The 18,842-nt window shown below is 47.1% G+C and overlaps 1 protein-coding gene across 1 annotated transcript in view; it reads right to left on the bottom strand.

Moving 5' to 3' along the window:
• The window catches only part of ELOVL2 (ELOVL fatty acid elongase 2), a 61,303-nt gene that overhangs the window by 7,893 nt on the left and 34,568 nt on the right, over window positions 1–18,842 (bottom strand). Inside the window, exons 2-4 of the mRNA XM_002714176.6 lie at window positions 12,508–12,571; window positions 6,468–6,655; window positions 1,875–1,952 (exon numbers count right to left, since the gene is read on the bottom strand). Of these exons, the coding sequence (XP_002714222.1) occupies window positions 1,875–1,952; window positions 6,468–6,655; window positions 12,508–12,571 (330 nt within the window). The remainder of the gene's footprint in view (window positions 1–1,874; window positions 1,953–6,467; window positions 6,656–12,507; window positions 12,572–18,842) is intronic.

Raw genomic sequence — 18,842 nt, 5'->3', positions numbered from 1 at the left:
AGTGTTCCTCATGCCGCCCGACCTCGAAGCTCTCTCTGCTGTGCGCGTGCACCGGGGTGCATTTCCTTCTCTCACCGCCACAAGAGCCACTTGCCTGGTGACCTTGCCTCCAGTTCCTCACCCTAAGCAGTCCAATCTTTCCTAGTTCCTCTTCTGCACCTACAGGCCTAAGTCCCCGATGCTTGAGTACAAGGTTTTTCAGGGGCTTGGCAGAAGGACATCCCCACCAGGGCATCCTGTGAGCTCCAAGGGTGGCTGTTTACTGTCCCCCAAGTGTTCCCTGCATCCAACTCGCATCCCCCACTCAGGCCTGGCGTTTTCTGGTCATCCTCTATCAACCACTCCCTGAACTGCCACTTGGAGTGGAACTGGACCTAGCTCTCTCCTTTCACAAATTCAATGATTTCATTTATACTCCCAAGTTACTTCATACCTCCATAATCAATAACCATCATAATGTGGTTGGTGTGAGGGATTTATCAACAGGGGCCAATTGCTGGGAGGCAAAGTCTCCCTCCACAGGAGGTCACTGTTCATTGTGCTACTGTCATGTTTCTGTTCCTCTACTGTATATATGTGTTTGCCTCTTACACATCATGTACTACCCACGGACAGTCCGTGACGAAAAGATTATGGAGCAGGATAGTCTTCATCCATACTCAGAATGGGTCGTGATTACTCCTTCCTGTCCCTTCTAAGTCCTTAGTTCCTTAGTCCTAAAAACATTGCGCCCTAAACTAACATCATCTGAACATACGATATTTTTGGCAATGTTGACAAGAGGAACCTTGAAATTAGAGTAATCCACTTTCTCATCTACCTCCCAGGAAGATAATCACAGGGTATGGTGGCAACACCTTAGTGTCTGATGGCATCATTAACCTTTAGAAATAATAAGTCAGACGTACTACAGCCACTGCTCTGTGGTAATGCATCAGAAATAAGAGGGGTAGAGAGAAACTGAATTATCTTGCTTGATATCATAGCTTTGAAGATGTTTTCCAATTGTACATATTAATAAATATTTTAGTTAAGTGGTTTATACTGTCCCTCGTTAATAATCCAAGCTTGTTAATTACAGAAATTTTCATATATCCACTAATGCATGGAAAAGCAGATATAACAAACCCTGTGTATCTAACACTGACCTTCTGGGACTTTCAGTAATTCTAATCTAGTTCCATCAATTTCATTTCCTATCACTTTTGAGGGGATGGCAGAATGCAGAATATTATAGGAATTATTAGATAATGACTTCATGGTTATGTGAAAACAAAAAGCCCATCTTTTAGAAGTCAGTTACAGCTGAAATGATACTAGCAATCACAATAAATCACAATTATTTTGACTGGGTATCCCCACTGATATAAAAGTCATTTGGAATGATTCTTTGGATGGCATGTCACCCACACACAGGCCACTTTAGAGAGCTCTCACAGCAATGAAGTAGTACATTCTGTTTTTCTTAGTATTTATGGAGAAAGACCCACTTCTGTCTTCCCTTCCCTCAAAGGAACTATTTTGTATTGGCTTTGGGTTTATACTGCCACTTTTTTTTTTTTAAATATACTTATTCATATAATTCCTTGCACAAAAAGTATTGTACTATAAACATGGTCTGCAAGTTACCCCCCCCCCCCCCGGTCAGTATAGCCTGAAGACAAACAGGACAGAGGTCTCCCATGGTCTCCCATACTCGCTCCATTTTGCAGAGGCATCCCTGACCAGGATGGGCCTTGCTTTGCCCACACTGCCCCCTGCAGACGGACCCTTGGACAACACCTTTGGGACAGATTTCTGCCAGGACAGGAAGGAAAATCCTGCTCTCCCCTCAGTGAGGGATGGCTGTGGACAATTTGCTTCAGATGGCTCACCCGGACGTCAGCGTCCCCTGCACTGGCAAGATCTTGACACTGTAAGTTGTAGCCTCCTTCCCAGCTGGAAAGAATGAGCTGCCAAAGAACCAAAAAGGGAAAAATTAAAAACCAGCACAAGCATTTCCCATTCACACCGCTGCTGACTGGCATGCATTCGCAGTGTGCACAGAGACGTCTCAATCAGTCTGACCTGATTCTGTCCTCACAGACCCATTATCAAGGTGTTCAATTCCTGCTAAGGAATTGCCATCGGTGGTTATACTCCTAATGTGTTTCACTTCTGTCTATCAACCTAAAGTCACAGAATCCAGCTATCACTTCAGTTAACAAGATTTGATCTAAGGAATTATCTAGTCGCCTGTTCCCACCAGTGAAATTTAGAACTGAATGTAAACACATGTAAGAAAGCTACACTAAAAATCTTATTTGGGTTTACATATAAATTGTATTTCACAAAATGGAGGTTTTTAAATACAAATTACAGATGTGAAAAAAAACAGCTAAGAAACAAACCATGTTCTTCAGTGTATTTATGCTACTTGGCAATCACATAATGTGTCAGGTTAATTGATAAATGCTTATCTTTCTTCCCCTTTACTCTTTAAAAAAAAAAAAACACTCCATAAAAATCGGTGCCCCTCTCTGCTCATCCTTACTATCTACAGTTCCTTGCCCAAGGCTTGGCACCTAGTTACGTGTCCAGATACTGAGTTGTAAACGATTGCTCAGTGTAGAAAACATGGTAATCATGGCAGAATTCAGCCTTCCCAACTCACCACTTAATGTTGTTTTCATATTTTGAGATGTGAGCACTTTAATTCTTTGCTGAACACTGCATAAAAGTTCTCTCCCTGTACAAATTTAAAATTCTAGAACATAATTACATAAGGCTCGACAGGCCTAAGGCCTGGTTTTTCTGCTACCTGAGAGCTGGGTGAGGGAAGGTACAGACCTGCTAACCCACGTGTACACAGCAAGGAAGGACTGGGAGTTCATGAACCAAACACTGTAAATGTTATTTAGTAATGCATCCTTTTTAATGTTTTACAACCTTTATCTTTACTATCCCGATATTTCTTTCTAACACAGCTGTCAGTATTGGGAAAAATATATCCACTGAAAGAAGAATATACTGGGTTTCCCTGATGGGACCTGGGATCAACTCAGTCAGGTCATCGCCCTCATTCGTCCCAGGGGCTTTGTGCTCTTGCTCAGCTGGGAACCAGGGTCTGGGGGTACCTTAAAGGGCATGTCAGTTTTAGTGCACTGGTATGCTTTTCAAACTGAGAAAGCTGTTTAAATTTGTATGTAAGAATTAATTGAACATCTCTGTGGTGTGGCCACATTTTGTAGTTAGGGGTCCTCTATTCTGCAAGCCAACAATGTCACAGAGTAACCCCTGCGTGTGGAGCGACAGGGACTATTCTGTTTCCCAAGACATTTCTTGCTTTAGTCACATTTGTCCAGGCTGTCCTGTGGCACCTATGCACAACTACCTGACAAGTCAGCAGCTGAACACAGAATCAGGCAGCCAAGCCAGAGGAAACTCTCTATTTGCTTGCCCTGGACTGTTCCTAAGTGCTTAAAGGGGTAGGCATGGGAGCCACCCAAACTGTGTTGAAGAAGAGGAAATCGGCCGCCGCCGCGGCTCACTAGGCTAATCCTCCACCTTGCGGCGCCGGCACACCAGTTTCTAGTCCCGGTCGGGGCGCCGGATTCTGTCCCGGTTGCCCCTCTTCCAGGCCAGCTCTCTGCTGTGGCCCAGGAGTGCAGTGGAGGATGGCCCAAGTGCTTGGGCCCTGCACCTGCATGGGAGACCAGGAGAAGCACCTGGCTCCTGGCTTCGGATCAGCGGGGTGCGCCGGCCATAGCGCGCCAGCCATTGAAGGGTGAACCAACAGCAAAAAGGAAGACTTTCTCTCTGTCTCTCTCACTACCCACTCTGCCTGTCAAAAAAAAGGAAATTATGCCGTGAAACAGAACTGGGCTAGAGAGCTGGCGATAAAATCATTCCAACATGTACCCAGAGTACATCAGCTTCTCCCCATCTCCACTGCCTTAATCCAAGCTGCTACCTCTATGGCCTACATTACTGTGATCTCTCCAAGTGGAGACAGCTTCTGCATGTGCTCCCTACTCACACTTGTAATCCATTTTCTATAGAGCAGCCAGCGTGATCTACTCAAAAGGGACCCCAACGTCACTCCCCTCATTAAAATCCTCCAGAAACTTTACACGGAGTACAAGCTAGATGCTTCCCAAGGCTCCAGGCACTGTATCTTCTCTCCATCTTATCCTGACCCATTCTCCCCTGTGTCTACTGGCTCCTTCAGTCACAGCTCAAACGCCACCTCCCCAGGGATGCCTGGCCCACTGCCAGCCCATCACTCTTCTCCCACAGGGCAAAGGCTGTGTTCTAGAATCTATACTAGAACCTGACACAGTGGAGCAACTCAATACATACTTAGCGAAAGAAGGCAATCACTGCAGAAACTTCTTGGTACAAACAAACAAGTTATCAATCACTTGACTAGATTCTATTAAGTACTCTGAGTATCACAGGAAATACTCTGAAGTCGGCTCTGAAAACAGTTACAGTCAGCCATCAATGACAGTGATTTTGAACTGAGGCTCACAGAAGTCTGAGAGGAGATGTGGACAGTGGAAGCAGGGAAGGGGCTCAGCATGAAGCTGTCATCACCAGAAAACACACGTTCCACCGGGTTGTTTGAAACCTGAACTGCCGTCCCTGTGGACGGTAACTAATATTCCACTTGCACTTTACAAAACCACCTACTGTGTGCCAGTCTGGGAGCCCTTCGGGTGCAGAAGCCATGTCTTAGCCATTTGGTACCTTCAGGGTTTTGCACAGTTGACAGCACTTAGAGAGAACTAAGTGTTGGCAATGCAGCATCCACTAATCCTCACAACTCGCTCAAGAGTTAAGTAGGATAAATACTGTCTTATCTACCTAATGGGTAAGGTTCAGAAAGCCTAAGTAAGTGTTCTAAAATTACTCCAAGTGGCAGAGCTGAGACTCGAACTCACGTCTCCCGACCACTCTACCAAAACGCCACCCAAGCCGACAGCAGAGCTGATGACGTGGCCAGCATTCAGGCTGGCCCTTCTGATGCAGCAAGTGTCTTGCCCTTTGCTATGAAGAGAAACTAACCCCATAAATTCCCACCCTGCAAATCTCATCTAGTGAGCCCAAAAGAAAAACCATCTGAGTTGCTCAATGAGTGAGCACCCTTGAGACAGGATCTTGGAGTTGTCAGCATGGCTTTCCTAATCCCCAAATTCTATTTCTGCTCCCCAACCTGCCCTGCATTCCGGATGCCTGAAATTTTATGGTCAGAGCTGCATTCCAGCCACTTAAGAGAAATGGATAGTAACCATGATTAGAATGGTGCACACTGCAGCAATGCGCAGAATAAACTCGGTGAGGACCTACCCCAGGGTATCTCAAAATGTGGAAAAAAAAAAAAAGACAAGTTTATTTTGGTGCAAACCACCATTGAAACCCACAGATAGCTTTTTCATACTCCATCTTTCACATGAGCTTTTTGAAGATCCTATTTTAAGGCAAGAATTTAATTTCTATTAATTAAGCCAGGAATACAGGAATACATTATTGGCCACTTATACTTTATATCAATTATTTTATCCTAACTTCTTGTTTCCTTTTTCCCCCTAGGGTAAGTTTATGTAATGTTTCCGTTTCTTCTTGCATCACAAGGAAGTAACTTCTGTTACAGAGGCAGGACAATCACCGCCTGCTCCCAGAGCTCACGGGCAGCCAGCGCTGGGCTGGGGTGTCAGCCTGAGCTCTGGGAGTCAGCCCTGAGACACTGCTGTGCCACTGTCAGCTCCAAAGGCGTGCGGAGCACTAAAGGGAACGTGCACACTTGTACTTCAGTCACACGAGCGACATTTGACGTTGAAGGTAACTATAAGTACCGTGACTCAATCACTGCTTGTTCTCAGCCAAATTATGCAACTTTCCTAAGCCTCCGTGTCATCATGTGAAAGAAAAGAACACAATCTTTAGAGATCCCTTCAGATCTGAATTGTGATTCTAAATTATAACTAGGTTAAGGACTAAAGACACAGATCTAAAACGGGATGAACAAAGTCCAAGTTAGAAACAAGGGACTTCAAGGACTTGAAGAAATATTGGGGGCTGGCATCGTGGCATAGCACATACAGCTACTGCCTGGGATGTTGGCATCCCAGAAGGCCACCAGCTCAAGACCTGGCTGCTCCACTTCCAATCCAGCTCCCTGGGAAAGCAGTGGAGGATGGCATGAGTGCTTCAGCCCCGCACCCACATGGGTGACCTGGAAGAAGCTCTGGGCTCCTGGTTTAGTCCTGGCTTAGCCCCTCCCATAGCAGCTATTTTGGGAGTGAACCAGTGGATGGAAGATCTCACTTTGCCTTTCAAATCAATCTTAAGGGGAAAAAAAAATGTCAAATGCTAGAACAAATTCTTGAGGTCTTAAAGAACAGTAGCAATAGCAACTATTGGAGACTTTGGTAGGCGATGCGATTGTGGCTACAAGTCAGTCACTGGACTCCACGAGCACTTACCTCTGCCAGCATGTACGCGGAGAGAAGAGTGATCCCGAGGTTATACAAGGTGAGGATGCCCCTGAGGGAAAGAGCAGGTCTGTTCTTCATGGATTTGTTGCCCAGCCATATTGAAAGCAGATACGCAACAGTGAGAAAAAAGGTAGGAAGATAAGAGTCCAACAAGAACCATCCTCTGACTCGAGAATCTGAAAAGAAACCAACGGTGAGAATCCTGCAGAGTAACCCTCCTGTTATCGGTGCAGCGGTCCCCTTATCCTCAAGGTCTGTCCTCTACCAAGGATACTACCTGAAACCAAGGATACAACCCAAACCTACATCTGCCATGTGGGCACTTAATGACTTTTTTTTTTTTTTTTTTTTTTTTTTTACATTTTAAGCTTTTATTCAGTGAGAGAAATGCATAGGAGAGTGAGGGCCCTGTCTAAAAGAGGTAAATCTGGATTCATACTGAGTACCAGGAACCAGCCACATGGAGGAGCATCTAGGCCAGGAAGCATGGCGCGGGGCGGCCCAAAGGCCACGCACCCTGGAGGCGCAGGGCTACAGCCAGCCCTGTACTGGCAAGAGGCCAGGGAAAAGAAGGGGCAGGCACACTGTGCCTCAGGCTTTTAATCCACTTCCAAATTAACCTGATTGGCTGGTGGGAGCTCAGGTGTGGCCAGGTAGGGGCATGAGGTCACACAGGGGCGTGGTCTTCTGGTTCACAAACCCAATCATTTTTAACTTGCATGCATGCCTACATTCATTCCCCCCTGAGAGACTCCATTCCCTGAATCCTAAGGGATGCTGATGGACATTGAATCATCTTTTCTGTAGCTGCTTCCTGCTTATGAGGGGTGTAGTGCAGGCCCTGCCTATCCAGGGTTTGGAAGTCTCTATCTTATCTAACAAATTCACTTTCTGAGCTGGAGCAGTCTCGGTCATTGTTAACTGACCTTTTCCTCTTAACTAAGCACTTACGTATTACGGCCACAGCTTTTGCAGCTGGAGGCACCACAGCAAAACTAGCACAAATTTCTCTTTGCTTCTTCACAAGTTCATACACAGGTTTGTTCTTACCACAAGTCTTAGGCACATGGTCTTCGGCATTCATTAAGTTGAGCACTTTCACCCTTTCACCTCCAAAAAGGGGATTTTATGGCTTCTCTTTGGCTCTGAATTGCCAGTATCACCTCTCCTGTGCTACTGGGCTCTTACTAAGTAAAACACAGGCTCTTTGGACAGGGCACTGCCATCCTGCAACAGGCAACCAAGATGACCAAGATACGCTGGACGAAGGGATGATTCCTATCCGGGATGAGATGGACTGGGACGGTAAGTGATTCCATCATGCTGAAACATGAACTGTTACTTCTGGAACTTTCCATTTAAAGTTTTTGGACTGAAGCTTACCACAGGTAATTGGAACTTTGGAAAATAAAGCCACAATAAGGGGTAAGTAACAAAAACAACAGGAAAAACATGATACAACATAAATGAGCAGCATCTGGGTTACAGTTCAGGGGAAGAAGAAACCAATAGGACAAAGAGTTAAGGAAGGTTTCACGGAGCAAGTGCAGTGTAAGCATCAGTGAATGACAGAGAAACAGGTGGGACGAGAAAGTCTTCAATGCCTAGTAACTGACTTATTCTAAACTAACAGGAAGGGACTACTAGTACGCCATTCTAGGGATGAAGAAACGGTCAGAAGACTTCAGTAACTTGCAAAATGCCACACAATGGTTAACAGCAGAGCTGGGGTTGCAGTCCGTCTGCCTCCCAGCCTGCTGCACTGCGCTGCTGTCCTCCCATAGACAATCTGGGTAGTGAGAGGACGGAGGGCATGTCAACACCGGATCCCAATTCCTAAAACCACAGAGACCCAGGGCGCCTAGGATCACTGTCCCAAAAGCCAGGAACAGGTGCAGTGTTCAGCAGATCCAGACAGAGCAACCTGATGGCAGCAGAGCAAGCAGGGGAAGCTGAGCACAGCACAGCACAGCACAGCACAGGCAAAACTCTGCAGCCCACGACTGGGAACTGGGCAGGAAGTAAAACCATGGTTGGCGAGAACCTGGACACATCAAGTGCACACTGATTTCACTTGAGAATGCAACAATTCGAGAGCCTAAATAAAACCTCACAAGGACCAGCGCTGTGGCATAGCAGGCCTCCTGCAGTGCCAGCATCCCATATGGGCGCTGGTTCAAGTCCTGGCTACTCCACTTCTGATCCAGCTCTCTGCTATGGCCTGGGGAAGCAGAAGATGGCCCAAGTCCTTGGGCCCCTGAACCCGCGTGGGAAGACCGAGAGGGAGCTCCTGGCTTCAGACTGGCACAGCTTTGGCCATTGCAGCCAATTGGGGAGTGAACCAGCAGATGGAAGACCTCTCTCTCTCTGCCTCTCCTCTCTCTCTGTAACTCTGACTTTCAAGTAAATCTTTCAAAAAACAAAAAACAAAAACCTCACAAGAGTTACAATAATTAGCACCAGAAAATAACTGTAGGCATATGAATTTTTATTATAATTTTTGTTTAAATAAAGAAAATAATCTTGCCCAGAAGAATAAAACTTGCATGCTGTTTTTTTTAAAGAAATTATTAATTTACTTTATTTGAAAGCAAGAGAGTTCTCTCAGCTGCTAGTTCACTCCCCAAATGTCACCCAACAGCTGGGGCTGAGCCAGGCCAAAGCCAGGAACTTAGTCCAAGCGTCACTACCTGCTACTTCCCAGTGCACATCAGCAGGAAGCTGGCCTGGGGAAGCGGGAACTGGCAGCAGAGCTAGGACTGTACCGGGTCATTCTGGGATGTGGCTGTGGATGCACAAGCAGCATCTTCACCTCTACACCCAACGCCCACCCGCTGTTGACCTCTATAAATAGAGCTGTAAGGAGCTGCTTGCCCCACAGGCTCAGGCCCCTTTCCTAGAATCCGGATCCCCCACCCTCACCTCCCAGCCTCTGGTTAAACCACCTCCCCCACAGGCTGTCCACTCCCACGAGGAACACGCTTCTAAAGCTCCAGCTGTCTCCATCACTTGTTGTGATAAGGAGGTCAGCTCTTCTCAGCATTCATCCAACAGCGCAGGCAGGGCCTTTCACACAACCAGCTCGTCACGGCTGCCTGCCAGAAGCTGCTGCCACCCTGCCACCACCTCGTGCTCAACTGCATACAGAATCCTATCCCCATCTAACACCCAGATGAACGCCCCACCTTCTGAGGGGAGAGGTTCCCCCCTGCACTCTCATGACTGCAACTCCTTGTCTGGTACCAAAATACCACTGTACACGTCGTGACTCTAATACGGTCGTTACGACTAAGGCTGAGCACCTACTCTGTGCCGGCCACTGTCCTAGAGCCTTCTGTAAGCATTAACTCTCAAAGCAATCGTACTGGGGGAGGAGCAAGAGGGTGGGAGCGTGGGAGGGAGGGCAGGTACGGCAGGAAGAATCACTGTATTCCTAAAGTGTTATTTATGAAATGCATGAAGTTTGTATTTCTTAAATAAGAGGTTTCTGGGGCAGGGGGTGAGGGGAAGCAGTCCTATTACATAGGTGATAAGGTTATCCTCAGATTACATTTGAGAAAAATCAAGCACCAGTTATAGGGAGCCCTACCCAGGGACAGTGGCTTGAACACAGGGACACGAAGAGGAGAAAGGTCACGTGAATGGGGGCAGACGCTGGAGGAATGTGCGCAGAAGCCAAGGAATGCCAAAGACTGCCTGCAGCCAGCATCAAGGAGGTGATGGGGAGCAAGCTCCTACCTACCTTGGTTTCAGACTTTCGGTCTCTAGAACTGTAAGAGAACAAACCTCTGTGATGCTAAGCCGGCCAGTTGGCGGTGCTCTGTACAGCGGCCCTGGTCTAGGCCTGAACCACTCCCCTGCTGTTCAGCTGTGCTCCCGCGCCCTTCCCAGCAGGGTGCTGCATGAGACAGGCAAACTCTCCTGTCCCGACCCTGCCTCCCTCTAGCCTCTCAGTGCCGGATCAAGAGGAAGTATCAGTTCAAACACAGAATCAGGCACATACTGAGAAACGGATCCAGCTCCCGAGCGGTTTCATCGTCTTGTGCCATAAATCTGTAAATGTTTGCTTGAGTTGTTAAAGACAATCATAATCATTGCAACTGAGAGATGAGAAGAGAGACTTCTAGTAACGCTGCTCATCTGTGGAACTCGAGAGACAAGGCTGTATCAGCTATTTGCCCAGGGGAGTATCCCCTGGTAGCACCAACAGAATGCAGGTCAGAGAAGCCTAGGAGACCTCCGAGACACGTACTGCCTGACGCGCCAGTCAACGAAGCCTGTGCCACGTTTAGGAAGGGAAAAGCACTCCTGAGGGTTTACAAGCCAGACACCCTGTCGTATGTGTGATTTGACTGACAACTGGCAATTTCATAATCTCCTGGCTCCAGAGGAAATCTCCATAAAAATGACCAAAGCAGAGTAAATGACTACAATCTTTCCTCAGTGGATCTCACATCTGCAAAATTCCAGATCATGCTGATCTGACAACGTTTGGTATGAACTTGCATCAGAGGCTTGGTCAACCCTCTCGTGAAGTGGCCAACAGAAAGCCACAGTCACTAAGACGCTGCCATTCCTCCCCATGTCCTGCAGGCCTCAGCAGAGGGTCCTGCCCGCCACTGAATCATCCCTGTCCTGGCCACCACCATCCCAAGACAACGGTGAGGACACTGCCATTCTGCCCTGTCCAGCCCACAGGGTCATGGCAAGGACACACGCAAGGAACAGAGACCACACGAAAATGTTTCTAAGAGCTGCACACTATCAGCATTTCCTTACATTCAAACTGTACAGTCATTCAGTTAGAACAGTTTATGGTCCTGGAGAGAAACTGGGGAGTGATATGAATAACTAAACGAAAACATCTCATTTCCCCCCTCCCCTCTCTCCCAATACTGCCAAGGAAATAACTTGCAGAGAATTACAGGTTTTCCTCAGTTCCGTGAACCACAAAGGCTCAGGTGGGATAAAACGTTCTGTCTAGAATTTTTTTTGTGAAATATGCAGTGCCTAATCTGTTCCCAGAACTGTAATATTTTTTAATTCCATTTTCCATGAACTTTTTAAAAACAGATTTACTTATTTATTTGAAAGGCGGAGAGACAGATCTTCCATCTTCTGGTTCACTCCCCAAATGGCCGAATTGGAGCAGCTGGGACCCGAACCGGCACCCATATGGGATGCAGGTGGCAGCTTTACCTGTTATGCCACAGCGCCGCCCACCCCATCCCCCGTCCCGAACTGTAATGAACCCTGGAGATAAATGGTGTATGCACTAGCGATGGTTCCTGCCCTTATGGGAGAAGCGGCTGTAGCCTGTGAAGGAAAGCAATGGAGAATACTGGGGGCCTGCTTTAGAGAAAATGCCACTCTGATACCTGAAGCACCAGGAGGCTGGGCACCGACTCACAGGTAACTGGGACCGGATGGTTCGAACCAAGCAATCCACAACAGGAAGTCTAGTTTTTGGCTCAAGGGCAATGGGAAGACAATGATGAGTTTTAAGCTATAGAACCACACAATATGACTTAAAACGCTCTTTAGTTTTTAGCTGAGCTTCATAGGCTGGAGGAGGGAGAGGGCAGAAGAGGACAGCTACCTCTAAGTGACTGGTGATGGGAGAACAACTGAGACACTTCCAAGCTCTCCCCATAGCCCTGGGCTCACAAGGCCTGTAAGGACAGAAATACATACATATGACTGTGCACGTGAGGGTAGCAGAGAGAGAGAGAGAAAGAATAGAAAACAGTTGGAAAGAAAGTGACGGCCTGGCTTGGTGGTCAGGGACCCTGGAGCAGAGCACTGCGTGTCATGGCGTCTGGCCTCCTGCTCCCCAGTGTCTTCAGTGGTGGGAGAGGCTGTGTGGGAGTAGACCAGGGCCTTCCACATGTGCTGGGGGAAGGTCAGTTCCTAAACGTTAAGGACCCTGCTGTTTCCAGGACACCAGGAATCAGAGAACTGTTTTCCGTTACTAACTGGCGTTCTTCCTGTGTGCGTCCCACATTCAATTCTTGAGCAGCACACCCACCTCGAGGTCCAAACATATTGTCCAAAAAAGCATTAATTTCATCATCAAGGGCCTTTAGTTGCTCCTAAAAGAGAAAGAAAAAATGATTTAAGTGTTTTGATTATATATATGTGTGTGTGTGTGTGTGTGTGTGTGTATACAGATAAAGCTCTTAAGCCACAAGCAACAGGTAGTCAACAGAATCACCAAGGTCCCAGCCACAAGGGTGTTCGACCACAAAGGCTTAGGGCAGCCTCACCTTTCACAACAGCACGCGTGAAGATTTGGAAGGAGCAATTCCCCTTTGATTTCCTTCGACAAGAGTCGTCCAGGAGAACAGGCTTGGTGCATTTGCACATTGAAGGGTTATTTGACTTTAATTCCACTTTTGTCTAAGATGCAGACAGGCACGGGCAGGCACTGTGGGTTAAACCATCACGTGGGACCCCCACATCCCATATTGCAGCGTCTGGGACTGAGTCCTGGTGGAGACCCTACTACTCGCCTTCTGATTCAGCTTCTTGCTCATGTGCATACTCGGAGATAACAGATGATGGTTCTAGTTCTTGGGTTCCTACTACCACTGTGGGAGACCTGGATGGAGTTTCAGGTCCCTGGTTTTAGCCTGGCCCAGCCTTGGCTGCCGTGGGTATCTGGGGAGTGAAGCAGTGGCTGAAGATTGACTGTTCTCCCTTTTTCTTTCCCTGTTGCCTGCCTTTCAAAGAGGCAAAGCTGTTCTATAAGAGCTCCCATTGCTGCCATTAACAAGGTTACAGCAAGCAACAGTGAAGCCTATTCCTGCAGAACATAAATGTAACTGTTAAATGAAAACCCAGGGCGGGCACCATGGCTCACTAGGCTAATCCTCTGCCTGCGGTGCCGGTACCCTGGGTTCTAGTCCCGACTGGGATGCCGGATTCTGTCCCGGTTGCTCCTCTTCCAGTCCAGCCCTCTGCTGAGGCCCGGGAGGGCAGTGGAGGATGGCCCAAGTCCTTGGGCCCTGCACCCGCATGGGAGACCAGGAGGAAGCACCTGGCTCCCGGCTTTGGATCAGCACAGCACGCCAGCCATAGTGGCCATTTTGGGGGGGTGAACCAAGGGAAGGAAGACCTTTCTAACTCTGCCTGTCCAAAAAACAAACAAACAAACAAAAAAAACACAAAACAACAACAACAAAAACAAACAAACAAACAAAAAACCAGCCAGACTGTATTTCATCAAACTGAAGGTAAAATTTTAAACATCTCTTTATCAGGTAAGGAAACTGAGCACCATAGCTACTCTATTATGTTTTGTTAGTTTTCAAGCTTTATTTAAAAAAAGGGTTTACTTATTTGAAAACCACAGTTACACAGAGAGAGGGAGAGTCAGACTGACCTTCCATCTGCTGGTTCACTCCCCAAGTGGCTGCAACAGCCAGGGCTGAGCAAAACCAAAGCCAGGAGCCAGGAGCTTCATCCAGGTCTCTCACATGGATGGATGAAGCCCAAGGACTTGCACCATCTTCCAGGGCTTTTCCCAGGCCATTATCAGAGAGCTGGATCACAAGTGGAGCAGCCAGGACATGAACCACTACCCATATGGGATGCCAGCCTTGCAGGAGGCGGCTTTATCCACTATACCACAATGCTGGCCCCTCCAACTTTTTTTTTTTTTTAAAGATTTATTTGAAAGACTTACAGGGAGAGGGAAAAAAAGAATGAGCACTTCTATCTGTTGGTTCATTCCCCAAATAACCACAATAGCCGGGGTTAGGGCAAGTAAAAGCCAGGAGCCTGGAACTCCATCTGGGTCTCTCAGTTTGGGTGCAAGGACCTAAGTACTTGGGCCATCTTCTGCTGCCTTCCAAGGTGCAGTAGCAGCAGCGAGAGGAAAAGTGAAGCAGCTGGGACTTGAACTACCGCTCATATGGGATGCTGGCATCAACTTAACCTGCACCACGGCATGGGCCCGTTTTCAAGGCATTTAAAACATCAACTTCTAGTCAGCATTCCAGGAAAGATGGTCAGTTGGGTACACCACATCAATTACTGCCACCTTAGCAGAGCAAGGCTACTGCTGCCAAGGATCTGAAGGCTGACACGCTGGCTGGCTCAGCTCTACTTTACACTGCTCTAACACCTGCCGTGGTGTTCCCTACCTCTGCTGCAAAGTTACAGAGCCCTCCTGGTGCCAAAGGAGAAGACAGGGCACTACTCAAGGTTCTGCCGGAGGAGTTGGCCAGCAGACTGGTCTCTGATCACACGGGTTGAGCATACTGGCCTCAGAAGTTCATGTGCAACACAATGAACATTCAACAGCAGCAGGCCGGTCAAGACGCCGAATGCCTCTCATTCTCAAAGCCCAGTGGCCAGGTGGAGAGTCAACTCCCAGGCATCTGAAAGGAGCACCCGCACACGGTGTGTGTGTGGGGGGGGGGGGGGCATGCGTCTCGGGACCTGCTCCTCATTCCTGACTCTGATTGGAGAGCGAGTGTAAGGACGTTTAGGTCTTTGGAAACTTTAGGAAGGAGGATGTGGATTAGAGAATAACAATTACTGGCACCTACTACTATTGGCCAGTAGATTACGAACTTTAATATTTCACAGACTCTCTACAAAAAATATTTTGGTTAAATCAAGCTTGTAAGTTTTTCAAACAATGTTTTTTAAATATCTTTTCTTGGCTCATCCTTAATTTATATAAGTACTTATGTAACTACTTATAAGGGATAGACAGATCTTCCACCTGCTTGTTCACACTTCAAATGCTTCCAACAGTGAGGGCTGGGCCAGGCCAACCAAAGCCAGAAGCTATCTGGGTCTTGCAAACAGTTTGCAAGAACCCAAGTACTTGAGCTGTCATCTTTGGCCTTCCCAGGGTGCACATCTGCAGGAAGCTGGACTGGAAAAGGAACCATAATTCCAAGTGGGCACTCTGATAGGGTTTGTGGGCATCCAAAGCAGCGACCCAACTGCTGTGTCAAAGGATCACCACTAAACACTATTTTTATCTTTGGCTTCCATGTAGGACACCTCAGGAGACCTCTAGACTTGAGCAAGGCTGGTTCCCTAACATCTCAATGTGATGGCGTATGATCTGCAGTGCTGTTAGATTAGGGCACACCTGTCCAGAGGCCTCTCCATGCTTGAGCAAGGACTGTGAATCTCACAGATGTACTCACCTGCTAACTAGTGGCAATGAAATCTTTCTTCCATTACCACATCCATGAACAAATGTTTAAACTTTGTTTGTTTGCTAAGGTTCAAAATCCACTTGCCAGCATTTCAGTTAAAGAAAACTAACTGAATGTTGCAAAGCTCACATTATTGCTACAACCTTATGGAAACGCAGAGCAGACACAGAGAAAGGGAATATATGAATGGAACAGAGAATGAAGATGATGAATACAAATATGCATTCTACTCTTCCATCCACTAACTTACTGATTCATTAATGCAAATATGCATTCCACTCTTTCATCCACGAACTTACTGATTCATTAATCAATTATTTAAGCATAACTATATGCCAGCACTGTTAGATGTTGAAACACAAAGTCTAATGAGACATGGCCCTTATCACAGTTTTCAGTCTACAGAGAGTAACAAACAAGTAAAAAATTACAGTACTAGTGTCTTCAATATTACAAGCAAGGCTTACAAAAGTGGGCTACAAGAATATAGCGAAAAGCACTTTCACTTAGATTTCCTAAAAAGGGTGAGCTTCCAGAACCGACGATGCTATCTCTGAATTTTCAAAGATTCTAGATCACTGTCAAGGAGGAGCAGATGAGAGAGTATTGGCAAGAAAGACTGGCATGCACGAATGCACTGATGCTTGACTCACTGGCGACACACCAATGGCCAGGGGCTCTAGTGACCCATATGTATGACGGGCGGAAATACAGCCACTCTGGGGAAGCCAGAAGCCTGGTAAAATTTATCTCTGTATTTCTGGGTTATTTAATATAGCCAAAGAAGTAGTCTGAAAAAGACACTGATGAGACCACAGAAGAACACCAAGATTCCCACTGGAGTAGTAAAATGTAAGCCTAAGCAGAGTTTTGTAGTGGTTGTCTACTTAGCCAAGCACAACAGAGCACAGCCTGGGCAAGGAAGCAACAGCTACACAAACACTAGGTTCTGCATGTGTAAACGCAAGAGCCCGCTGGACCATTCCTCAAGATTTACGTCACAACCTAGGAGCTGGGGGGAACCAACCAGCTCCGTGCTGCGCTTCAGTCATTCAAACACCAGTTTTGAATGGATCTGTGTATTAATATTTTATCACATGTAGAAAAAGCAAATAGCGTCAGGCTCAAAGGTATACAGACAAGCTGTGACGTACGTAGACAGGCAAACAGCAAACAACTAAGAGGAGGGAAGCAGAACTGCCATGGTGACGGGAGTTACTGACTGAGGGGTGGGACTGTTAGAGGTAGTTAGAATTGGCACAGATCAGAGGAGAGGGCAAGAGATCAGCCCTCAGACCTGAGCAAGAGAGGTGCAGCCTTGACCTCCACACTGCAGAGGGCTCCTCTTGGGCTATCCTTTGCCACTGGCTGTCACAGAAAAACAAACATCCCGTGAGCCAAGCAAACAGGCCTACCATGGCCACAACAGTCCCTCCAGACTTTGTTCCAAGCTGCCCAGGCCACAGGACTCTGCCAAACAACCCTGAACCCACTTACAGAATAACCCCTTGCACCCATACCATAGCGCATACTCCATGACCTGCAATTCAATTTGTGGCTGTGAACAGCAAATAGCTGGAAAATGGGATGACTGGAAGCCGAGAGGGCCATATTTAGCTGCGTATCCCTGACTACTTATTACAGCTTACAGGAATGCAAAATGGCACAGCCACTCTGCAGAAGAGTCTGACAAACACAGACCTACAAAATACAAAATCAGACCTACCGTATCATCCAGCATGCTACTTCTAGTTTTTTTTTTTTAAATGCATTTATTTGAAAGAGCTATAAAGACACACACACACACACACACACACACAATCTCCCATCCACTGGTTCACTCCTCTAGGATGGATGCAATGGATAGGGCAGAGAAGGGAGCCAGGCCCAAGCCAAGAGCTTCACCCGAGTTTCCAATGTGAGTGGCAGGGGCCCAAACCCTTGGAACATTTGCTGCTGCTGTTCCCAGGCCTCTGGCAAAGAGCTGGACTGGAAGTAGAGTAGGTGGGGCATGAACCAGTGCTCATATGGGATGCCCGTGTCACAGGCAGCAGCTTTACCCAGCATGCTGCAGTGCCAGCCCTCACTTCCAGGTATTTACCCAAGAAGAAACAAAGCACATTACCATGCAAAGATCTGTATACAAATATTCATAGCAGCTTGAGTTGTAATAGTTAGGAAATATAAGGTCCATAAACAGGTAGTAAGTGCAGTCTAAGATATTCAGTGAACTACTATTAGGCATTATAAAGGAATGGATTTCCGATGTACACACAACATGGCTGGGTCTCAGAACCGTTACAGTGCAAAGCAGCAAGATGATCCATTTATATAAAATTCTAGAAAATATACCTTTTATAGTGACAGCAAATCAGTGGTTGCCTGGGGACTTACAGGGGAAGAGACCAAAATATCCTTCAAAAATAAGAGTTAAACAAGGACATTTTCACATATGCATAATAAAGAAATTATAAGCAGCAGAAATGCTCCACACAGCATATTAACGATGTTCTCTGTGCCAAAGGGAAATGATTCCATATGGAAAGTAGAACTCACAGAAAAGAATCGGACTGATCTAACTGAAGAGTTGTAACTCACAACACCTAAAGCCAGCCAGCCTCAAACCACATCACGGCCAGCACCACTGGCACCGCCAGCCCCACGCTCATCCCTACAACCAGGAAGCAGCACAGCACATCCACATGCCTTGCACCTACTCCTTCCACCACCAGGAGCGGCCACATGGAGGCAGCGGTGACCCCTCCGAGGCAGACCCACCACACCGACTTCTTCCAGAAACCTAAGCTGGCTTCATGGCCAGGGAGTCCACAGCTCGCAGTGCTGGCAGACTGGATCACCACGCTTCTGAGGATACTTGGGAAACAGGAAAGCCAAGAAGGGCATGTTTGGATTTTTGCCACCACCATGCTGACTGGGACTTCCACCCATCCCTACCCGCATCACCTGCAGGTCAACATAACCCACAGCATCTCAGAGGAAGGTCATTTCCTGGTCTGTTCTTGAAAACTGCAAGCTCACAGGGGCGCTGTTGCACATGACCTGAGTTACAGCTCAGTAAAGATTCGTCAGAGTTTATACATTCAGATCAGAAGGTTTCAGAGTCCCCAGAACACGGGAAGGTCTGGGACCACTGTGGGGACTGCTTTGCAACCAGTCCATG

This window comes from Oryctolagus cuniculus, chromosome 5, assembly GCF_051225735.1.
Source record: "Oryctolagus cuniculus isolate XC-2025 breed Fujian yellow rabbit chromosome 5, ASM5122573v1, whole genome shotgun sequence".
In the NCBI taxonomy this organism is placed as follows: Eukaryota; Metazoa; Chordata; class Mammalia; order Lagomorpha; family Leporidae; genus Oryctolagus; species Oryctolagus cuniculus.
Note: the sequence above shows the minus strand (reverse complement) of the source record. Positions and strands in the feature narration are given on the sequence as shown.